Below are 17,980 nucleotides of genomic sequence, written 5' to 3' on the forward strand. Positions count from 1 at the left end.
CCACTAGACCACTGTTTGGGAACCCCCACTATAGGCAATTTCAGGTAAGGTGAAATGTTTTCATGAACTGTGGAGTCATTTACTTAAAAAATACCATGCATTTGGATTCATGTACTTCCTTAGTCTATTTGTAGGGAAAGTAGAAAGGGATTTCCTATGCATAGCAGGTATGTGTTTGTGGGGAGGTGAAGGACGACTGCATATCCTCCTACATTTCTCCAGTAAAAATAGGGAGGTCCCATTCCATAATGATTTTACTCTTTATACCCCACACATCTTACTAGGTTGACCCAGCCACATCTAGGCAGCTTCCAACATATATTAAAACATAATGAAACATTAAACTTTTTATTAAAAAAAAAACTTCCCAAATACAGGATTGCTTTCAGACAGCTCGGGGGTCAGATAACTCCATACCCTCCAACATTTCTCCAATGGAAACAGGGACATTTTAAGGAAAAGTGGGACATTCTAGGATGAAATCAGAAACCGGGACAGCTTCTCTAAATCAGGGACATCCCTGGAAAATAGGGACACTTGGGGGGGGGGTTGCAATAGTCCCTTATATACAGATCATAGCTGTCAACTTTTCCCTTTTTTAAGGGAAAGTCCCTTATTCCGAATAGGATTCCTCGCAAGAAAAGGGAAAAGTTGACAGCTATGATACAGATCTCAGAGCTTTTTCCCCGAGACATGCTTCAACAGCCAAAGCAGGCTGGACCCTGACTGATATTGTGTGTTATCTGTTGGCAGACCACAAGGATGCCATTGCAAACAAGGTTGCCATCTTCGCAGGAGCAGCTCAAAAAATCCTAAAAGATATCTGCCATGGTGCGCTTGAGGAGCGGGTCAGGGAAAGTGCTCTGCTTCAGTGGAGAACACCCATCGCAGAAAACGAGAGGGCGGGGGCGCGAAGGCGACACTAACCCCCGAAAAAAACTGGAGAGGAGGTTTCCTGTTACTTCATACCACAGAAAAACATATAAAAATAGTGAAGAAGGAGGACAGGAGAACCTCGCGCTAAAGAGACTGCACTCTCGACCGTGAGACTCCTCAAGACCCGGCAAAGCAAGCACCAGGTTTCTCATTTAAGCTAACTGGCGCTGAGAAAAGTCACCCCATCAAAAGGGGGGGGGGGGAGAGAGAACCAGCAACAACAGAAAGGGGAACTGGTAAGCTTTATTTTAAGTAAGAACACTGATAAAAAATTATAAATGAGGCTCACCGTGTGGGGATTTAATCAAGCAAAGAACCCTGCGACGGGGATTGCAGAAAGGGAAAGGGATACTGACTAACAATGCATCAAACAAAGCGAAATTAAGAAAGGAGAGGGAAGCGAAGCAATAGCTGAGCTGGGAAGAAGAGAGGAGAAGGGACATAGGAGAGTTTACATAGCAGAAAGAAGCCTTGGAGAAGGCACAGAGGCTGTAGGAGACGTGGGAGGAGCAGGACGTCGAGGGAACGCAGGACAAGGAGGGAAGAAGCGGAAAGAAGAAAGAAGGCAGTGGACTAGAAGCGGCTGAATAGGGAGGGGGGAATACCCACGAGTTTAAGGAGGAGAGAGGGTAAAGGGACAAAGAATTTAGATTTGCTACCAATTTGTGATGGTCGGTACTTGTTTCGTAAAGGCGGGCAAATCGCTCAGACAGATTTTGTTTGAATCCTGGTTTGTTTGTTTTACTGTCATTGAGGAAAGCAAGGGAAATCTATCTAGAAGCCCCAACATCATTAAGAGAAAGTGCTAGGCGGATACAAGGCAAGCATAGACGGATGCAGAGCTGACGCAGTCCCCCGTGGGAGCCTTTTACGAAAGGATCTTCTGCAGCAGAAGCACCGGAAAGGTTAGCAGAAGGAGCGCAGAGGACTGAGATCCCCTTGAAATCTCTGGAGTACAGGTGGCCTTTTCAACAACGTCCGCACCTGTTAAGAGGTCGGCCTGGCCTCTGTTTATTGAAGCACAGATGGACTTTGTAGTGCACCCCTTCATGATACTGCGTTGCCGTTGTCCGTCTGAACAGGGAAGATAAGATTAGGTAGCCTGGGAAATCATTGTCGCCAGTCAACTTGTCACCTCCAAATAAGCGTTTTGGTCAGCCCAATAGTGAAGTCCTAACTGCATCCCTTGGCTTTTATCCTGGTTGGGTGTGCTGGTGTTCAGGGCTTAATTAATATCACTTGTTGCTCATTTGTACTCTGTACTTTGTACTTCATTGTTGTCTGCAAGTTACTTGCATATTTTTACTATTACTTTAGGCTGATTTGTATACTTCTTCCATGACATAAATTAGTTCTAAGCAGTTTCCATCCATTATGAAATCAAGTATTAAATCCACACATAGAATTGTGGAATCATAGAATTATACAGTTGGAAGGGACCACGAGGTCCAACCCCCGATTAGTTCAGGAATATTTTGCCCAACACGGGGCTTGAACGCACAACACTGAGCTACTCACATCATTAAAATCTGCAATAAAATTCCATCAAAACCATTAATTAAAATTTGCAAGCTGACTAATATGGATCCATTGGTAGGGTGATTGTGTTCCCTTCTACCCACCAAGCATCTGGGGTTGCTGCATGGCCTTGCCTCAAAGAAATGCCCCCATATTGTGCCTGACACAAGGCAGCAGAACCAGTTTGCTCTGTGTCTCCAGCTACACAAGGGCAAGATGCCATTGCACTGAGGATCAGCTCAGCTGCAGATCACAGAATGGTTGAGTTGGGAGGGACCACGAGCCCCCAACATGAGGCTCAAACACATGACCCTGAGATTAAGAGTCTCATGTTCCACCGACTGAACTCAAAGGCACGTTGTGCATGAAGCAATACTTACTAATGTAGGTGGTTGTGGCCACATCAAAGCAGTAGCTCTCCAAGCCAGTGCAATTCACCACCTTCGCATGGCACACGTCTGACGAGGAGTAACAAGTAGGGCATTGCTTTCCATTGACCTTCTTTTCGACTTGGGGTACTGCAAGCCAAAGAATAGGATTCATAATCAGCTTCAGGAATGGACTAAGTGGGAGGCAGAGGCTAAGAAGATAAGAAGAACCAGCTGAATCAGGCCTGTGGCTTATCTAGGATCTTGCTCTCACAGTAGCCAGCTAGATTGACGACATGAGCCCATTCCCATCCTAAAACTTCCAGCAACTGGTATTCTGTCCCCGACCATGGTGGAAGTGCATAGCCATCATGGCTAGTAGCCATTGGTGCTGACCTTTAAAGCCCTAAACGGCCTCGGTCCTGTATACCTCAAGGAGTGTCTCCACCCTCATCATTCTGCCAAGGGGCTGAGGTCCAGCACCGAGGGCCTTCTGGTGGTTCCCTCATTGCGAGAAGTGAGGTTACAGGGAACCAGACAGAGGGCCTTCTTGGTAGTGGTGCCTGCCCTGTGGAACACCCTCCCTTCAGATGTGAAGGACATAAGCAGCTATCTTCTTTTTAAAAGACATCTGAAGGCAGCCCTGTTTAGGGAAGTTTTTAATATTTAATGCTGTATTGTTTTTAACACTTGATTGGAAGCCGCCCAGAGTGGCTGGGGAAACTCAGCCAGATGGGTGGTGTATAAATAATAAATTATTGTTATTATTATTATTATTGGTAGCCTTGTAAGAATTTGTCCAGTCCTCTTTTCAAAGCCATCCAAGTTGGTGGCCATCACTTCCTTCTTTGGGAGCGAGTTACGTCGTTTACGTATTGGGCTGCCTCTGAAATGGCAATTTCTAGCCTAGGCCCATTGCCAAGTAGATTGGACTGGGGACAGTCACCTATGAATTTGCTCCAGTCCTCTTTTAAAGCCATCCTGGTTTGTTGCTATCTTGGTTAATAAAGCTTTAAAGGCTAAATACATTTAATTTATAGGTGGCTGTAGCCTAGAACAGCCTTCCCGCACATAGTGCCCGCTGGATGTTGTTTGAGTTCCACGTTCATAACATACCATCCAATATTTCTCCGATGAAAACAGGGACGTCCCATTCTATCATGATATTTTTTACTATTTATACCCCACACATATTACTGGGTTGCCCCAGCACTCTGGGCAGCTTTCAACGTATATAAAAGAATAATCAAACATTAATTTTTTATATATTTTTTAAATCTTCCCTACACAGGATTGCTGGGGCGTTGGATAACTCCATACTCTCCAACATTTCTCCAATGAAAACAGGAACATGCTAAGGGAAAGTGGGACATTACAGGATCAAATCAGAAACCGGGACGGCTTCTCTAAATAAGGGACTGTCCCTGGAAAATAGGGACACTTGGAGGGTCTGTCATGAGTCCCAGCCAGCAGGGCCAATGTATCTGGGGTGAGGAGAACTGTAGGCCCAAACATCTGGAGGTCTCAGGTTGAGCAGAGACTGTGCTAGAGACAGATGTTGATGACGAATGGAACTGAATTGATTACAGATTGACAATTGTGGTGGCCCACCCTAGACTACATGTGATGGAGTAGAGGAAAGGAAGGGTCATGGCTCAGTGGTGTGGCATCTGCTCTGCAAGCAGAAAATCCCGGGTTCAATCCGCAGCATCTCTAGGCAGAAAGGGAAACATCCCCTTCCCGAAACATTGGACAGGCACAGCGGCGCCGACTTATAAAAAATATTGGGGGAGCCCGCGAAAGCTCATGAATAATAAATAAGCTCATGAATATGCAGATAAAGTGGCGCCGCCTCCTCGTGAGCGAATAGGGGAGAGCGTGCTGCGCCTATTAATCAGCTCCGAAGGAAATTGGGTGGAGCTTTTGCTCGGGAGGGAGGGCAGGAGGCATGCAGCCCGACCCTGTGCATTTTGGGCTGGGGGAGGGGCGGCGGTGGCGCTCTGCTGGAGGGGTGCCCGAGATTATTGGGGGGCGGAGCCCCCCCAAACGAATTTTTGAGGGGGCTCGGGCCCCCTCAGGCCCCATGGAGTCGGCGCCTATGGACAGGCACTGCCATAGGGTATGGAGTTGTCCTTTAAAGCCCTATATGGCCTAGGACCCTTGTACCTACGGGACCACCTCTCCTGGTATGTCCCACAGAGGACCTTACGGTCTTTAAACAAAACATCTTGGAGGTCCTGGGCCACAGGGAGGTTAGGCTGGTCTCAACCAGAGCTAGGGCTTTTTCGGCTGTGGCTCCAATCTGGTGGAATGCTGTCACAAGAGACTAGGGCCCTGTGGGACCTGACATCTTTCCGCAGGGCCTGCAAGACGGAGCTGTTCCACCAGGCCTCTGGCCAGGGCACAGCCTGACCCCCTCCTTTGGCAATCCTCACAGAACTCTACACCAATGGTTGCCATTAATTTGATTTGAACTGATTTTATAATGAATTGATTTTAGAATGCTATATTATTTTGCTGTTGTTAGCTGTTCTGAGCCCGGCTTCGACTGGGGAGGGCAGGATATAAATAAAAAATTTATTATTTATTTTATTATTAGACAATAGTGAGCCAGGTGGACCAATGGTCTGGCTCCATATAAGGCTGCTTCCTATGTTGACAAATGGTAGAGGGTGGAAGCACAGCAAGGAAATTGGAACAGGGTGTGGTCAGTGTTAGTCTTACTCAGAGTTCACCCACTAAAAGAAATGGACATGTCTACAGTAGGCCTCAGTATATGTGGCCTTATTTCTGAGGATGCTGTTCTCTGGGAATCTTTTATGAATAACAAGTGAAGTAAAAAAAAAAGTGCTTAAAATAAATGCATTTAGGTGAAGCAGTGTGGAGTAATGGTTAGAGTTCTGGACTTGAACCTGAGAGACCATGTTTAGTTCCTTTTCAGCCATGGGGGTCTTTGGGCTAGTCACTGTCTCTCAGCCTAACCTTCCTCATGCAATTGTTGCGGTGATAAAATGAAGAAATTGAAAAGTGAGTACACAACATTGAGCTCTTTGAAGGAATGGTGGGATAACAATGTAATAATAATAATAATAATAATAATAATAATAATAATAATACTTACATTTAGGCTTGGCATTTTTGCAGTTGTCCCCCGTGCAACAGACCAAGTACATCCTGAAGGTTCGCCCCAACCCAAGATAAAAGTATGCTGAGCGAGTGGAGCAGACCTTTGAAGAATCGCAGGTTTTCTCTACAGTGCGAATTTTACGTCCTTCTGTGGGAGAAACGAGAGTGAGAAAAAGACAGGTTCGTTCAGTGATGAGCAAAACATCATTATGTCAAGTATTGTGTTTTTGGCTGAAAGATGCACATTTCTCAGATTTCTGAGATTTCTACCACTGATGGCAAGTATTTGGAAGCCAGCGGAGTGGGGGGGGGAGTATCCCCACAATTTCCTCTTGGATTGAAGGGCATATCTTTGTTAAAAGAGGCACAGTCCAATCTGACTTCTGCCCCTCTCCCAGAGACCCTAATTATTGAGAACATATCCTACCAGCTTCACATACCACAGATTATGAACTCAATAACAGGTCCAAGGAAACGGACTCAATAACCTGCAAGTCTCAAGGGGAAATTGAAGGGCAATAGTTCAGTGGTAGAGATTGACTGTGCATTTTGTACTGTGCAACGTTTATTTGTGACCATTTTAAGACTCTTCTGCAGCAAAGCTTTTGAAAGTCATTATTGCGGCAGAGAGCATATCCATTTCTACTCTGCTCAAAGTCTGGGTCAGGGATTCCGCCAGCAACAACTCAAACACTACCCACCCACAGTACTTTCAGCAAATGCAACAACACAGGTGTCTTTCTTAGGAGAACAGGTTGCCATCTTGCCATTGCATCTGGTCCCAAGGCCGTAACAAACTTCACACTCCAGAGAAGTACCTGGGAGAGGAAAGAAAAGGGAGGTGCAAAGAGGGAATCCATTCATATGCTTTTCTATAAGTACAGTGGTACCTCAGGTTAAGAACTTAATTTGTTCCGGAGGTCCGTTCTTAACCTGAAACTGTTCTTAACCTGAAGCACCACTTTGGCTAATGGGGCCTCCTGCTGCTGCCATGCCGCCGGCGCACAATTTCAGTTCTCATCCTGAAGCAAAGTTGTTAACCCGAGGTACTATTTCTGGGTTAGCGGTGTCTGTAACCTGAAGCATCTGTAACCTGAAGTGTCTGTAACCCGAGGTACCACTGTATATATCTATATATAAATCTATTGACTTCCAACAACTTATGGCCCAAGGGACCTTCAAGCCGAATTCCATGTAGGTGGAAAAGAAGTGAAAACACAGAGGGTGAGATGAAGAAGAGAAAGGAAGGAAGGAATGGCATAAAGAGAGAGAAGGGGTGAGAGAAGGGAAGGTTGGGGCATATCCTCCATCATGTAGCCATGCCAATCATGTGATAGCTAACCTTGAACATAGGAAGCTGCCTTGGAATTCACCAGATCCATTGATCTGGCAGTGGCTCTCCATGGTTTCAAGCAGGAGACATTCCCAACTCTACCTATAGTTGCTGGGAAATGAACTTGGGATATTCTGCATGGGGGGAAAATGCTCTATCGCTGTGTTGTTGGGCGAGATGCCATCAACAACACCCCCCATCCCCACCACCTCCCTCTCTGAGTGAGTGACCTCCTTCTAGTGATGGGCAAATCTGTCAATTTCGACTTCTCATTTTACCACTCTTAAGTTCAATTCTGGACATTTCCACATCTCTCTCTCTCTCTCTCTCTCTCTCTCTCTCTCACACACACACACACACACACACACACACACACACCCTCATGAAAATTCAGCAGCGTTTATTGTGGTTTTCTCCTTACATGCATGCATTCATTCATTCATTCATTCAATTCATTGAGCAAATCAGTTTCTCTCAATGTAACACATTTTCTTAATGTTCCAGTCACCAACATATGCATTCCTGAGTGCATTTTCTTGTATTATATGCATTTTCCCACTTGGCTGGGGAAATTGCATTGCAAAATTCAGAGAAGGGTGAATTTCAAATGGTGATGGTGTCTCAAGCTTTATGAATTAGATAGGTCTGGCTATAAATGACATCTGAAGGCAGCACTGTTTAGGGAAGCTTTTAATGTTTGATGCATTACCGTACAGTGGTACCTCGGATTACATACACTTCAGGTTACAGACTCCGCTAACCCAGAAACAGTACCTTGGGTTAAGAACTTTGCTTCAGGATGAGAACAGAAATTGTGCTATGGCAGAAAGGCAGCAGAAGGCCCCATTAGCTAAAGTGGTGCTTCAGGTTAAGAACAGTTTCAGGTTAAGAACGGACCTCCAGATTGAATTAAGTACTTAACCTGAGGTACCACTGTATTTTAATATTTTGTTGGAAGCCGCACAGAGTGCCTTGGGAAGCCCAGCCAGATGGGTGGAGTATAAATTATTATTGTTATTATTATATTAAATGCAAGCTTAGCCCAATTTCTGCCCCATCCCTACCTCCTCCTTTCTCTGGCCCTAATCCACGCAAGAGAGAGCACAAAGCAGGTGGAGGCTGCTGCCTCATGTCCTTCCTCTGGCCATTGCTGGAATGCTCAGAGAGGGCAGGGGAACCATGGAGGAGGCAGTAAGGAGAAAGAGCAGAACCAGGATGCTCTGGGAATCAGCAGTGGGTTTCCAAACAGGCATGAGCCTCCACAGTTGCCTAACAATGCCAACTACTGATGCCAACCCTGAGCGACCTTAATTTGGCCCTGGCCCTATTTGCCCCACTGTAAAAGAAAAGGAAAGGAAATCTCCAGTAGGCTACTAGCGTCTCCTTACCTGTAGATAGAATCACAAAGAAGGGGAAGAGCCTCGGAAGATCCAGCATGGTAATGATGATGAGAAATGCATGTGACGGATCAACTTCTTTGGCTCAAAGAGCCTGTAATGACAGCCAGAGGAAGCATGTTTGACAACTGGCAGCTTTCACCAGTGTGCATTTACACCAAGGACGGGAGACCTGTAGCCTGTCACTTGTTCTTGAGCTACTGCTCCGATCATCCCTGGCCAATGACCATGGTGGGCTTCCAGAGGCACCAGGTTGGCCACCGTGCAAAAGATGATTCTAGGCTAGGTATGCTTTGGGTCTATCATAGAACTGTAGAGTTGGAAGGGACCCAGAGGGTCGTCCAGTCCAACCCCTTTGCGGTGCAGAAATCTCAACTAAATCATCCATGGCAGGTGGCCATGGTTTTCTGCTCAAAACCCTCCAAGGAAGGAAAGTCCACCACCACTCGTGGAAGTCTGCTCTCCCCTGACTCAGTAGGGTTCTTCTCAGCTCCTCCTGTTGTTATGAAAAGGAAGGAACTGCATTTAAACTCCTGTTCAACCTACCTCCGGTAACTGACACGTAGGCCTTTAAGATTCCACATCTCTTAAAGTGACAGAACCATAAGTCACCACAACAGACGGGTGCCTTCCTTGGCATGGAATCAATCAGACAGCTGTGGGAGGCTATGAAAGGGAGAAGACAATCCACTCTGCCATTGGTCAGCCCTAGCTGCTCCCTCAAGTACCAAGCTTGGATGACTTGAGACCCGTCAAGGGAGAATAGAGCCCTATATTTCAAGACACACCAGTCTTGAAAGATCTACATTGGCTCCCAGTATGTTTCCGAGCACAATTTAAAGTGTTGGTGCTGACCTTTAAAGCCCTAAACGGACTCACCCAGTATACCTGAAGGAACGTCTCCACCCCCATTATTCTGCCTGGACACTGAGGTCCAGCGCCGAGGGTTCCCTCACTGCAAGAAGCCAAGTTACAGGGAACCAGGCAGAGGGCCTTCTCAGTAGTGGCACCCGCCCTGTGGAACACCCTCCCACCAGATGTCAAAGAGAAGAACAACTACCAGACTTTTAGAGGACATCTGAAGGCAGCCCTGTTTAGGGAATGTTTAACAGACCACTGTATTTTAAAACTTTGTTGGAAGCCGCCCAGAGTGGCTGGGGAAACCCAGACATACTGGTGGGGTATAAATAATAAATTATTATTATTACTATAGCCACATGGGGCAGACCACCAAAGTCTGTCAATAACCCCCCTGCTACCACAAAAAAACCTGGGACTCAGCCCTTGGTGATTCAAACAATGTCTAATATCCAGAGTCTAACACCAACCCTGAAAGTGATTCTGCTCAATAAGTTCAATCAGCCTCAGCCAGCAGACTCCCAGAGCTTCTCAGACCCACCCCCCTTCCATGACGATGTGCTGACACAGCTGTAACGATCAAGCTCCTTACACAACTTCAATGTTGCCGTGGTTGACACTTCACTTCTCGCAGTTAGGAAACCGCCAGAAAGCCCTCAGAGCTGGATCTCAATGTCCGGGCTGAACAATGGGGGTCTTGACACAAATTACATTTTTTTTTTAAAAAAAAGAATTACAATTCAAATTGCAATGGATTTCAACCTGAGGTTTATTTTTACTGTGATTCAGAGAAAATCCCTCCGGAAGGCCAAACGACAGTTGGAAAAAGTCACCTATAGATAGAAGGAAGGCTTGATTGAATACAGAGCTGATGCAATCCCATGCAAGTGCCTGTTTATGAGAGGATCTTCAGGAGCAGGAGCCCAGAGAAGGTTGGAAGGAGAAGATCAGAGCCCTGAGCTCCCCGGGAAACATCTGGTGAACATTCTGCCTTCCTAAGTTCATCAGAACCCCCCAACATGGGAGCGCGACCACTTTTTAGTGAGAGACAGAAGGACCTACTAGTGCAGCCTTTAAGGGTCCTGTCCACAATTTTTTCTGGAAATGGAAGACAGGAGAAGACATTAATTTCTTCCAGCTATTCTCCAAACCAGTACATCCCACCTAGATGAAATTTACCCTCTCCTTGCCACTAAACAAATCTGGTACTTAAGGAATGGAGCTTTAAAAAAATGGCTATCAACCCTGTGGGGATGAGCAAATATGTCAATTTCAGTTTCTCTTTTCTCCAATCTTAAATCGAGTTCTCCACATTTTCATATCACTTTGCATTTTTTTAACATCCCCCATGAAAACGCACCACAAATTTAGTATGTTTCTCCCAATGCACACATGTTTGCATGCAATTTTGCCCCTAATAATAATAATAATAATAATAATAATAATAATAGCAAATTACCCTAACAGAATGTGTTTTTGTACACACGCCTTGGTTGGAGAACTGCACAATGAAATTTAGCAAAGTGCCAATTCCGAAGGACAAAATTTTGTGTTGCAAAATGAGATCAAAGCATTCATGTAAGAAGCAAACACAATGGGAGCAATTTAAATAAGAGAATTAGAGGTAGGTATTTTGTTTTCTATAAAAGCTCACGTCTTAGGGAAGTGAAGAGTGGCATGCCTTAAATCCGCATGGCTTGGCTTACACATGATCCTATGTGAAAATAGGTGGAAAGGAGGATTTGGGGTCCCAAGTCATGTTGCAACTGGGGTTGCACTTACCAGAATGCACGTGTGCCGATATATCAAAGCAGTATATGTTGGCTCCCGTGCAATTCACCACCTCCTCTTTGCATGTGTTTGACCATTCGTGGCAGGCAGGGCACTGCTTTCCATTCCATTTCATTTCTAATGGTGGCACTGAAAACAAGTGTAGAAACACTCAAGGATCTGAAAGAGGCAGCTCAGAGTTTACAGCTTTGGAGGCAGATGGTGTGCTGCCCATCCAGCATCATTCTGACTTCCGCCTAATGATCCCTGGCATGCAACCAGTCTGCTAAGCAGTAATGAGTCTCCTTAAGCAGGGCCGTCTTTACCCAGGAGGTCCAAGGGGTGCAGGGCACCCGGGCGCTGAATTCTGAGTGGCACCAAATGTATACCTACTGTATACCGGTCCCTCTCGATTGGCGGCAGTGGAAAGCAATGGAGCGAAAGTCCCTGCCACCCACCACCCACCCCGTTGCTCTGTTATTTACTCCATAGCGTCAAATATGACAAGTCAGGAAACAAAAGAGCTCACCCCCCCTTAAAATTTGGGGGTGGCTAAACTAAATTTGGGGGCGCTGGGCGGATCTTTGCATCCCGGCGGAGCATATGCTAAAGACGGCTCTGTCCGTCAGCTTTATGTACATTTATTTACAAAAAGCACAAACATCTCCACAGCAAAACTTCCCACCCTCTCTCGGCAAAGGAGTTGCTCAGTCCGACTCAGAATCCCTCCCCCAACAGGAAGGACACCAGAACCGTGCCTTTCTCCTCCTCCCCTTCCGCAACTCTGCCACGACGTGTTTAACTAAGATCACACGAGAAAGGGTTGTGTTACAGGTCTCCATTTTGGGCGTGCGAATTAGCTCTTGGTTCTGAAGCACCGAAGAGAAAGGATGTTTAAGCCATTCTCTCTCCAAGAGCACAGCCTCAGGCTGCAATGCAAGTGGTTTGGAGAGGCAGTGCTTTGCTTTCATCTCTAGATATAAAGAAACTGGTATTTCTAAGATATTTTGCTCCCTATCTAGAAATGTCAGGGTTTGAATCTGAGATGCCATGATGGGGGGGGGGGGAGCATGGGGAGAGGATCAAACACACACACACACACACCAACAAATGGTAGACCTACAATTAGGCTTAACTATGCCACACATCTTCTCATTGCAGCAGGAGGCAACTATCCTTAAGGCTTTCCCAGGTCCAAAGTACAATTCCATGGCAGTATTGGCACACTCCTCCAGAGTGACACAGTCTTTGTCTACACTGCGTTCAACGTTTTCACCTACAATAGATGAGAAGGAGTGGGTCAATTTGATTTCACTGCATTTCCTACATTTATATCCCACCTGTTCCTCCAAAGAACTCAAGTCAGCCTCCATGGTTAGACTGAAAGATCGGGCCAAGATCACCCAATAAGCTTCTTTGGTCTCCCCAGCCTTAGTCTAACACACTAGGTAAAAAGGTAAAGGACCCCTCGACGGTTAAGTCCAGTCAAAGGCGACTATGGGGTTGTGGCGCTCATCTTGTTTTCAGGCCGAGGGAGCCAGCGTTTGTCCACAGACAGCTTTCCGGGTCATGTGGCCAGCATGACTAAGCTGCTTCTGGCGCAACAGGACACCATGACAGAAGCCAGAGCACACGGAAATGCCGTTTACCTTCCCGCCTCAGTGGTACCTGTTTATCTACTTGCACTGGCATGCTTTCAAACTGCTAGGTTGGCAGGAGCTGGGACAAAGCAAAGGGAGCTCACCCTGTCACGGTGATTCGAACCACTGAAATTCCAATCAGCAAGTCCAAGAGGCTCAGTGGTTTAGACCACAGCGCCATCCGTGTCCCTTCCAACACTCTAAACCAGTGTAGCAAGCATGTCGTGAAGATTCAAGGACAACCAAAGAAACATTTAAACAAGAAGAGTGAGCGGACTTCCGCAAGTGGGGAGCCACCACAGAAAAGGCCTGTTCCCATGTTGCCGCCCTCCAGACCTCTCGCAAAGGAGGCTCATGAAGAAGGGCCTCAGATGATGACCACAGTGTCTGCATCAGTATATATGGAAAGAGGTGGTCCTTGAGGTATTGCAGTCCTGAGCTGTTTAAGACTTGATAGGTCCAAACCAATGCTTTGAATTGGACCTGAAAACTAATGGGCCGTTAGAATAGTAGATGCCAAGATTTAAGGCATGACTCAATCAGCTTGTTCATTGAGGTGATTACTGAAGATAACATGAGGCAAGGACCCGTCCAACACACAATCCCTGCCCTAACAGTCAGTGACCTTGGCTGATCTTGTCCTGTGCCCACTTGTCCTGAGGGCAAGGGTCATAGCTCAGTGGTAGACCACCTGCTGTGGATGCAGAAGATCCCAAGTTCCCTCCCCAGCATCACCAGGTAGGACTTGGAGAAAGATTCCCTGTCTGAGATCCTGGACCATACTAAGCCAGGTGGACCAACGTTCTGGCTCTACCTATGTTTCAATAACCTCAATCCCACTCACGCAGAGTATTTTCGGAGTATGCAATCATGCAGGTATCTTTCTCGGGAGGGCAGGTCGTCCACGTGCCATTGCAGATGTATCCTTCAGCCGAACAAACTTCACATGTTATAGAAGCTCCTGGAGAAAGAGGAAGGTGGAAGGCCTTTTTTAAAAAAAACGACTAACCCTATTTGTGTGATTACACTTTATTGAAAATGGTTATTAATGCCATATTCTAAATTGCTTCCAAAGCTGTTTCTTTTAAAAATAAATCAAATTTTAGAAATAATAAGTGAAGATTAAAAAGATCTTGGATATGCCTTCCGTCTTATACTCCTGCCAGCCTCGTGATGCCAATTCGCATCTGACCCCAGCTACCCCAATGGAATAAATCTCCCGCGAGTGAGCCGTCCTTCCATACCTGTTGTAAGGAGGACAAAGAAGATGGAGAGTTTCAGGAGATTGTGCATGGTGATGGTGAGGGGAGAGCCAGAGAAACTGTGTCCGAGGTGAATTGAATACCCTGGCTGAAAGGACCTGAAACAACAGGGGGGGGGGAGCCCAGTCAGCTGACCTGGGTAAAATGCCCAGAGGATCTTGAAGAGGTTCCTCTGGGTGGCTCCCAACAGAATATTAAAAACACAATAAAACATCAAACATTCAAAACTTCTCTAAACAGGGCTGCCTTCAGATGCCTTCTAAAAGTCAGATAGTTGTTTATTTCCTTGACATCTGATGGGAGGCCGTTCCACAGGGCGGGCACCACTACCGAGAAGGCCCTCTGCCTGGTTCCCTGTAACCTCACTTATCGCAGGGAGGGAACCACCAGAAGGCCCTCGGAGCTGGACCTCAGTGTCAAGGCTGAACAGTGGTACTACAGTGTTACCTCGGGTTACATATGCTTCAGGTCACATACGCTTCAGGTTACAGACTCCGTTAACCCAGAAATAGTACCTCGGGTTAAGAACTTTGCTTCAGGATGAGAACAGAAATTGTGATCCCACGGCATGGCAGCAGTAGGAGGCCCCATTAGCTAAAGTGGTGCTTCAGGTTAAGAACAGTTTCAGCTTAAGAACGGACCTCTGGAACGAATTAAGTACTTAACCTGAGGTACCACTGTACTGTAGTATGTTGCACTAAGGCTCAAACTCTGTTTGAAAGTGTTTTTTAAATTGAATTTGTTATTATATATTATAAACCGCATGATGCTAAGAGAGCTTCTAAACACTTTACAAAAATATACAACAGAACATTAAATGATTGATAACACACAGTTAAAAGCAAGTATTTAAGAGTATTCAAAAGATGATTAAAGTCAGCAGTGGTTAAAAGGAAGTAAATCACATGCAGCTTCTATGTGTTCAGATGGGCTGGCCCTAACAAAAATGCTTTGAGCAGTTGCTGGAAAGATTACAGTGAGAGCACCTGCCTTGTATCAGTAGGCAGGGAGCTTCAAAGTGTGGGTGCTGGAAGGCCGGGGGGGCGGAAAAATGGGGGGGCGGACAGGTTTTATTCTGTGTTTTTTTCCAAAGCCGTCCCCCCCCCCAGGAAAAATGGGGGGAGTGTGTGGAATATTCAAACTATATCAAACTATTTTTTTCAATTTTTCTGGGGGAAAACAGGGGGAAACCCATTCCCACCCCCAATTTTTCCAGGTTTTTTTCCAGGCCTTCCCACCTCTAGCTGTAACGTTGAGCTACAACCATCGCCACTGATTATAAGTACGTGTCATCCCCAGGAATAACTAAGCAGTACAAAAGAAGAAGAAAGAAAACTGAGAAATGTTTGCATCCTGAGAGAGGTTTTTCTTCCTCTCACACCTAACCTTTAGTACCTGGAGGAAGAAAAGATTCGGGAAAAGACAAGAGTAGAAGTCCTTTTTCAAACAGTGTGTCATCAGACTATGGCATCTGCTGCCAAAAGTTGTGGGTATAACCATCAATTTAGATGGATTTGAACAGGGGTTAAACAAATTCAGGGAGGGTAAAGCTATCAGTAAGGGACGCAGGTGGTGCTGTAGGTTAAACCACAGAGCCTAGGACTTGCTGATCAGAAGGTCGGCAGTTCGAATCCCCATGACGGGGTGAGCTCCCGTTGCTTGGTCCCTGCTCCTGCCAACCTAGCAGTTTGAAAGCATGTCAAAGTGCAAGTAGATAAATAGCAGGAAGGTAAATGGCGTTTCCATGCACTGCTCTGGTTCGCCAGAAGCGGCTTAGTCATGCTGGCCACATGACCTGGAAGCTGTACGCTGGCTCCCTCGGCTAGTAAAGCGAGATGAGCGCCGCAACCCCAGAGTCGGTCACGACTGGACCTAATGGTCAGGGTTCCCTTTACCTTTACCTTTAAAGCTATCAGTGGCCACTAGCTATTATGATCACATGTTTCCTCCAGTATCAGGGCAGCACACCTTTGAATAGTAGTCATCTGGAGATGGGAAAAGGATAAAGTGCTTGTGCCCTGCTTTTGGGCTGAGTCTATCGGGAAACTTTTGAGTTTCCAGGAGCACACAGAATAGCCACAGTGGAAAAGAGTGTGCCAAACTAGATATTCATTAAGGCTCTTCTCAGGTCCTTCTGTTCTTGTGAAAAGAAAATAACTGGATTTAAACCAGACTTCAGCTTACCTCCCAACAGCAGATGTATAAGCCTTTAAGATTCCATGCCTCCTAAGGTGACAGGAGCGTTATCATCGTGACTTTTATTAGGAAACCCCCCTAAGATTCCATAGAAGCCAGAGGTGATTCCAAATTCTACCCTCACATCTAAAGAATTTATTTCCTCCTTGTTCACAGCAGCCAAGCTATTGCCCAGCAATGGAAGGGAGCTTCTAATAGACTAATTGAGGCTTAGGTTGACAATATCTGGAACATAGCTCTGTCAGAACACCTCACACATCGAGTAGTCCAAGGCATTTCCAAAAAAGATACATTTGGCACTATTTTGTCTAGTTTTTCCTTTTATTAATAATAAAAAAAATGTTTTAATGCCATCAACTTTGGAAGAATGCTTATGGACAGGGTATATTGATTGAAAACTTTAAAGGAGCCACTGTGGCAGTTCGAATCATAGGATTGTAGAGTTGGAAGGGACCCTAAGGGTCATCTGTGTAGTGTGTCAGTCAGTGTGGTGTAGTGGTTAAGAGCGGTAGTCACGTAATCTGGGAAACCGGGTTCGTGTCTCCGCTCCTCCACATGCAGCTGCTGAGTGACCTTGGGCCAGTCACACTTCTGTGAAGTCTCTCAGCCCCACTCACCTCACAGAGTGTTTGTTATGGGGGAGGAAGGGAAAGGAGAATGTTAGCCGCTTTGAGACTCCTGAAGGGGAGTGAAAGGCGGGATATCAAATCCAAACTCTTCTTCTTCTTCTATTCCAACCCCCTGGAATGCAGGAATCTCAGCAAAAGCATCCATGACAGATGGCCATCTAACCTCTGCTTAAAAACATCTGAGGAAGTAGAGTTAGATATCGACTGAAAACACTAAATGAGCCAACATGGCAGTAATGTATAATTCAGTGCTTTTTTTTCCTGGGGGGAAGCAGGGATACACATACCCCTTAACATTTTGTGAATCTAAACTAAAAAAAAAAAAGTCTTTTCTCTAGCATGGTGAATTGTCAGTTCGGTTGCTACCCCCGATGGCGGCTTATAAAATGGTGTTTTTCTTGAGTCAAAATGAGAGCACCCTTAAACATTTTGTAAGAAAAAAAGCTCTGGAATAATTAATGCTTTTTGTGATCATTTTATAGTATTGTAGCAATGGACAAAGTTGGATTACAACATTTAATTTTGTTTGAAGTTTAAAAATTAAAAAATAAAATAAAATGAGATCGCTCTTCCATTGAAATCATTCTATGCGTATTCACTAGATGGCACTGCCATGGACTGTAATGGTGGCATACAATTAATCCAGAATGCGGCAGCTAGACTGGTGACTGGGAGTGGCTGCCAAGACCATATAACACTTGTCCTGAAAGACCTACATTGGCTCCCAGTACATTTCCAAGCACAATTCAAAGTGTTGGTGCTTACCTTTAAAGCCCTAAATGACGTCGGCCCAGTATATTTGAAGGAGCGTCTCCACTCCCATCGTTCTACCTGGACACTGAAATCCAGCTCCGAGGGCCTTCTGGCAGTTCCCTCACTGCGAGAAGTGAGGTTACAGGGAGCCAAGCAGAGGGCCTTCTTGGTGGTGGCACCCGCCCTGTGGAATG

The 17,980-nt window shown here is 45.8% G+C and overlaps 2 protein-coding genes across 4 annotated transcripts in view; both read right to left on the reverse strand.

Moving 5' to 3' along the window:
• LOC309537288 (phospholipase A2 inhibitor NAI-like) overlaps nucleotides 1-1,286 on the reverse strand; it is a 16,459-nt gene extending 15,173 nt beyond the window's left edge. The window contains exon 1 of the mRNA XM_082232112.1: nucleotides 1,226-1,286. The gene's annotated coding sequence lies outside the window, so the exon portion shown is untranslated. The remainder of the gene's footprint in view (nucleotides 1-1,225) is intronic.
• On the reverse strand, nucleotides 1,160-16,458 carry LOC309537207 (phospholipase A2 inhibitor and Ly6/PLAUR domain-containing protein-like). 3 transcript variants are annotated; one of them, XM_082231873.1, is made up of 10 exons: nucleotides 16,393-16,456; nucleotides 14,191-14,306; nucleotides 13,791-13,907; nucleotides 12,430-12,582; nucleotides 11,319-11,456; nucleotides 10,599-10,634; nucleotides 6,650-6,766; nucleotides 5,944-6,096; nucleotides 2,835-2,972; nucleotides 1,160-2,010 (listed from the first exon to the last, which is right to left on the reverse strand). In XM_082231873.1, exons 2-10 carry the CDS (start codon nucleotides 14,237-14,239, stop codon nucleotides 1,805-1,807), a joined length of 1,107 nt encoding a protein of 368 aa, XP_082087999.1. In that variant the 5' UTR covers nucleotides 14,240-14,306; nucleotides 16,393-16,456; the 3' UTR covers nucleotides 1,160-1,804. The 3 variants fall into 3 exon arrangements, with proteins under 3 accessions (XP_082087999.1, XP_082088000.1, XP_082088001.1); XM_082231874.1 differs by having other exon boundaries at nucleotides 14,191-14,292; nucleotides 16,378-16,446; XM_082231875.1 differs by lacking the exon at nucleotides 14,191-14,306 and having other exon boundaries at nucleotides 16,393-16,458.
• Nucleotides 16,459-17,980: the final 1,522 nt, after the last annotated feature.

This window comes from Podarcis vaucheri, assembly GCF_965113315.1.
Source record: "Podarcis vaucheri genome assembly, chromosome: 7".
Classification (NCBI taxonomy): Eukaryota; Metazoa; Chordata; class Lepidosauria; order Squamata; family Lacertidae; genus Podarcis; species Podarcis vaucheri.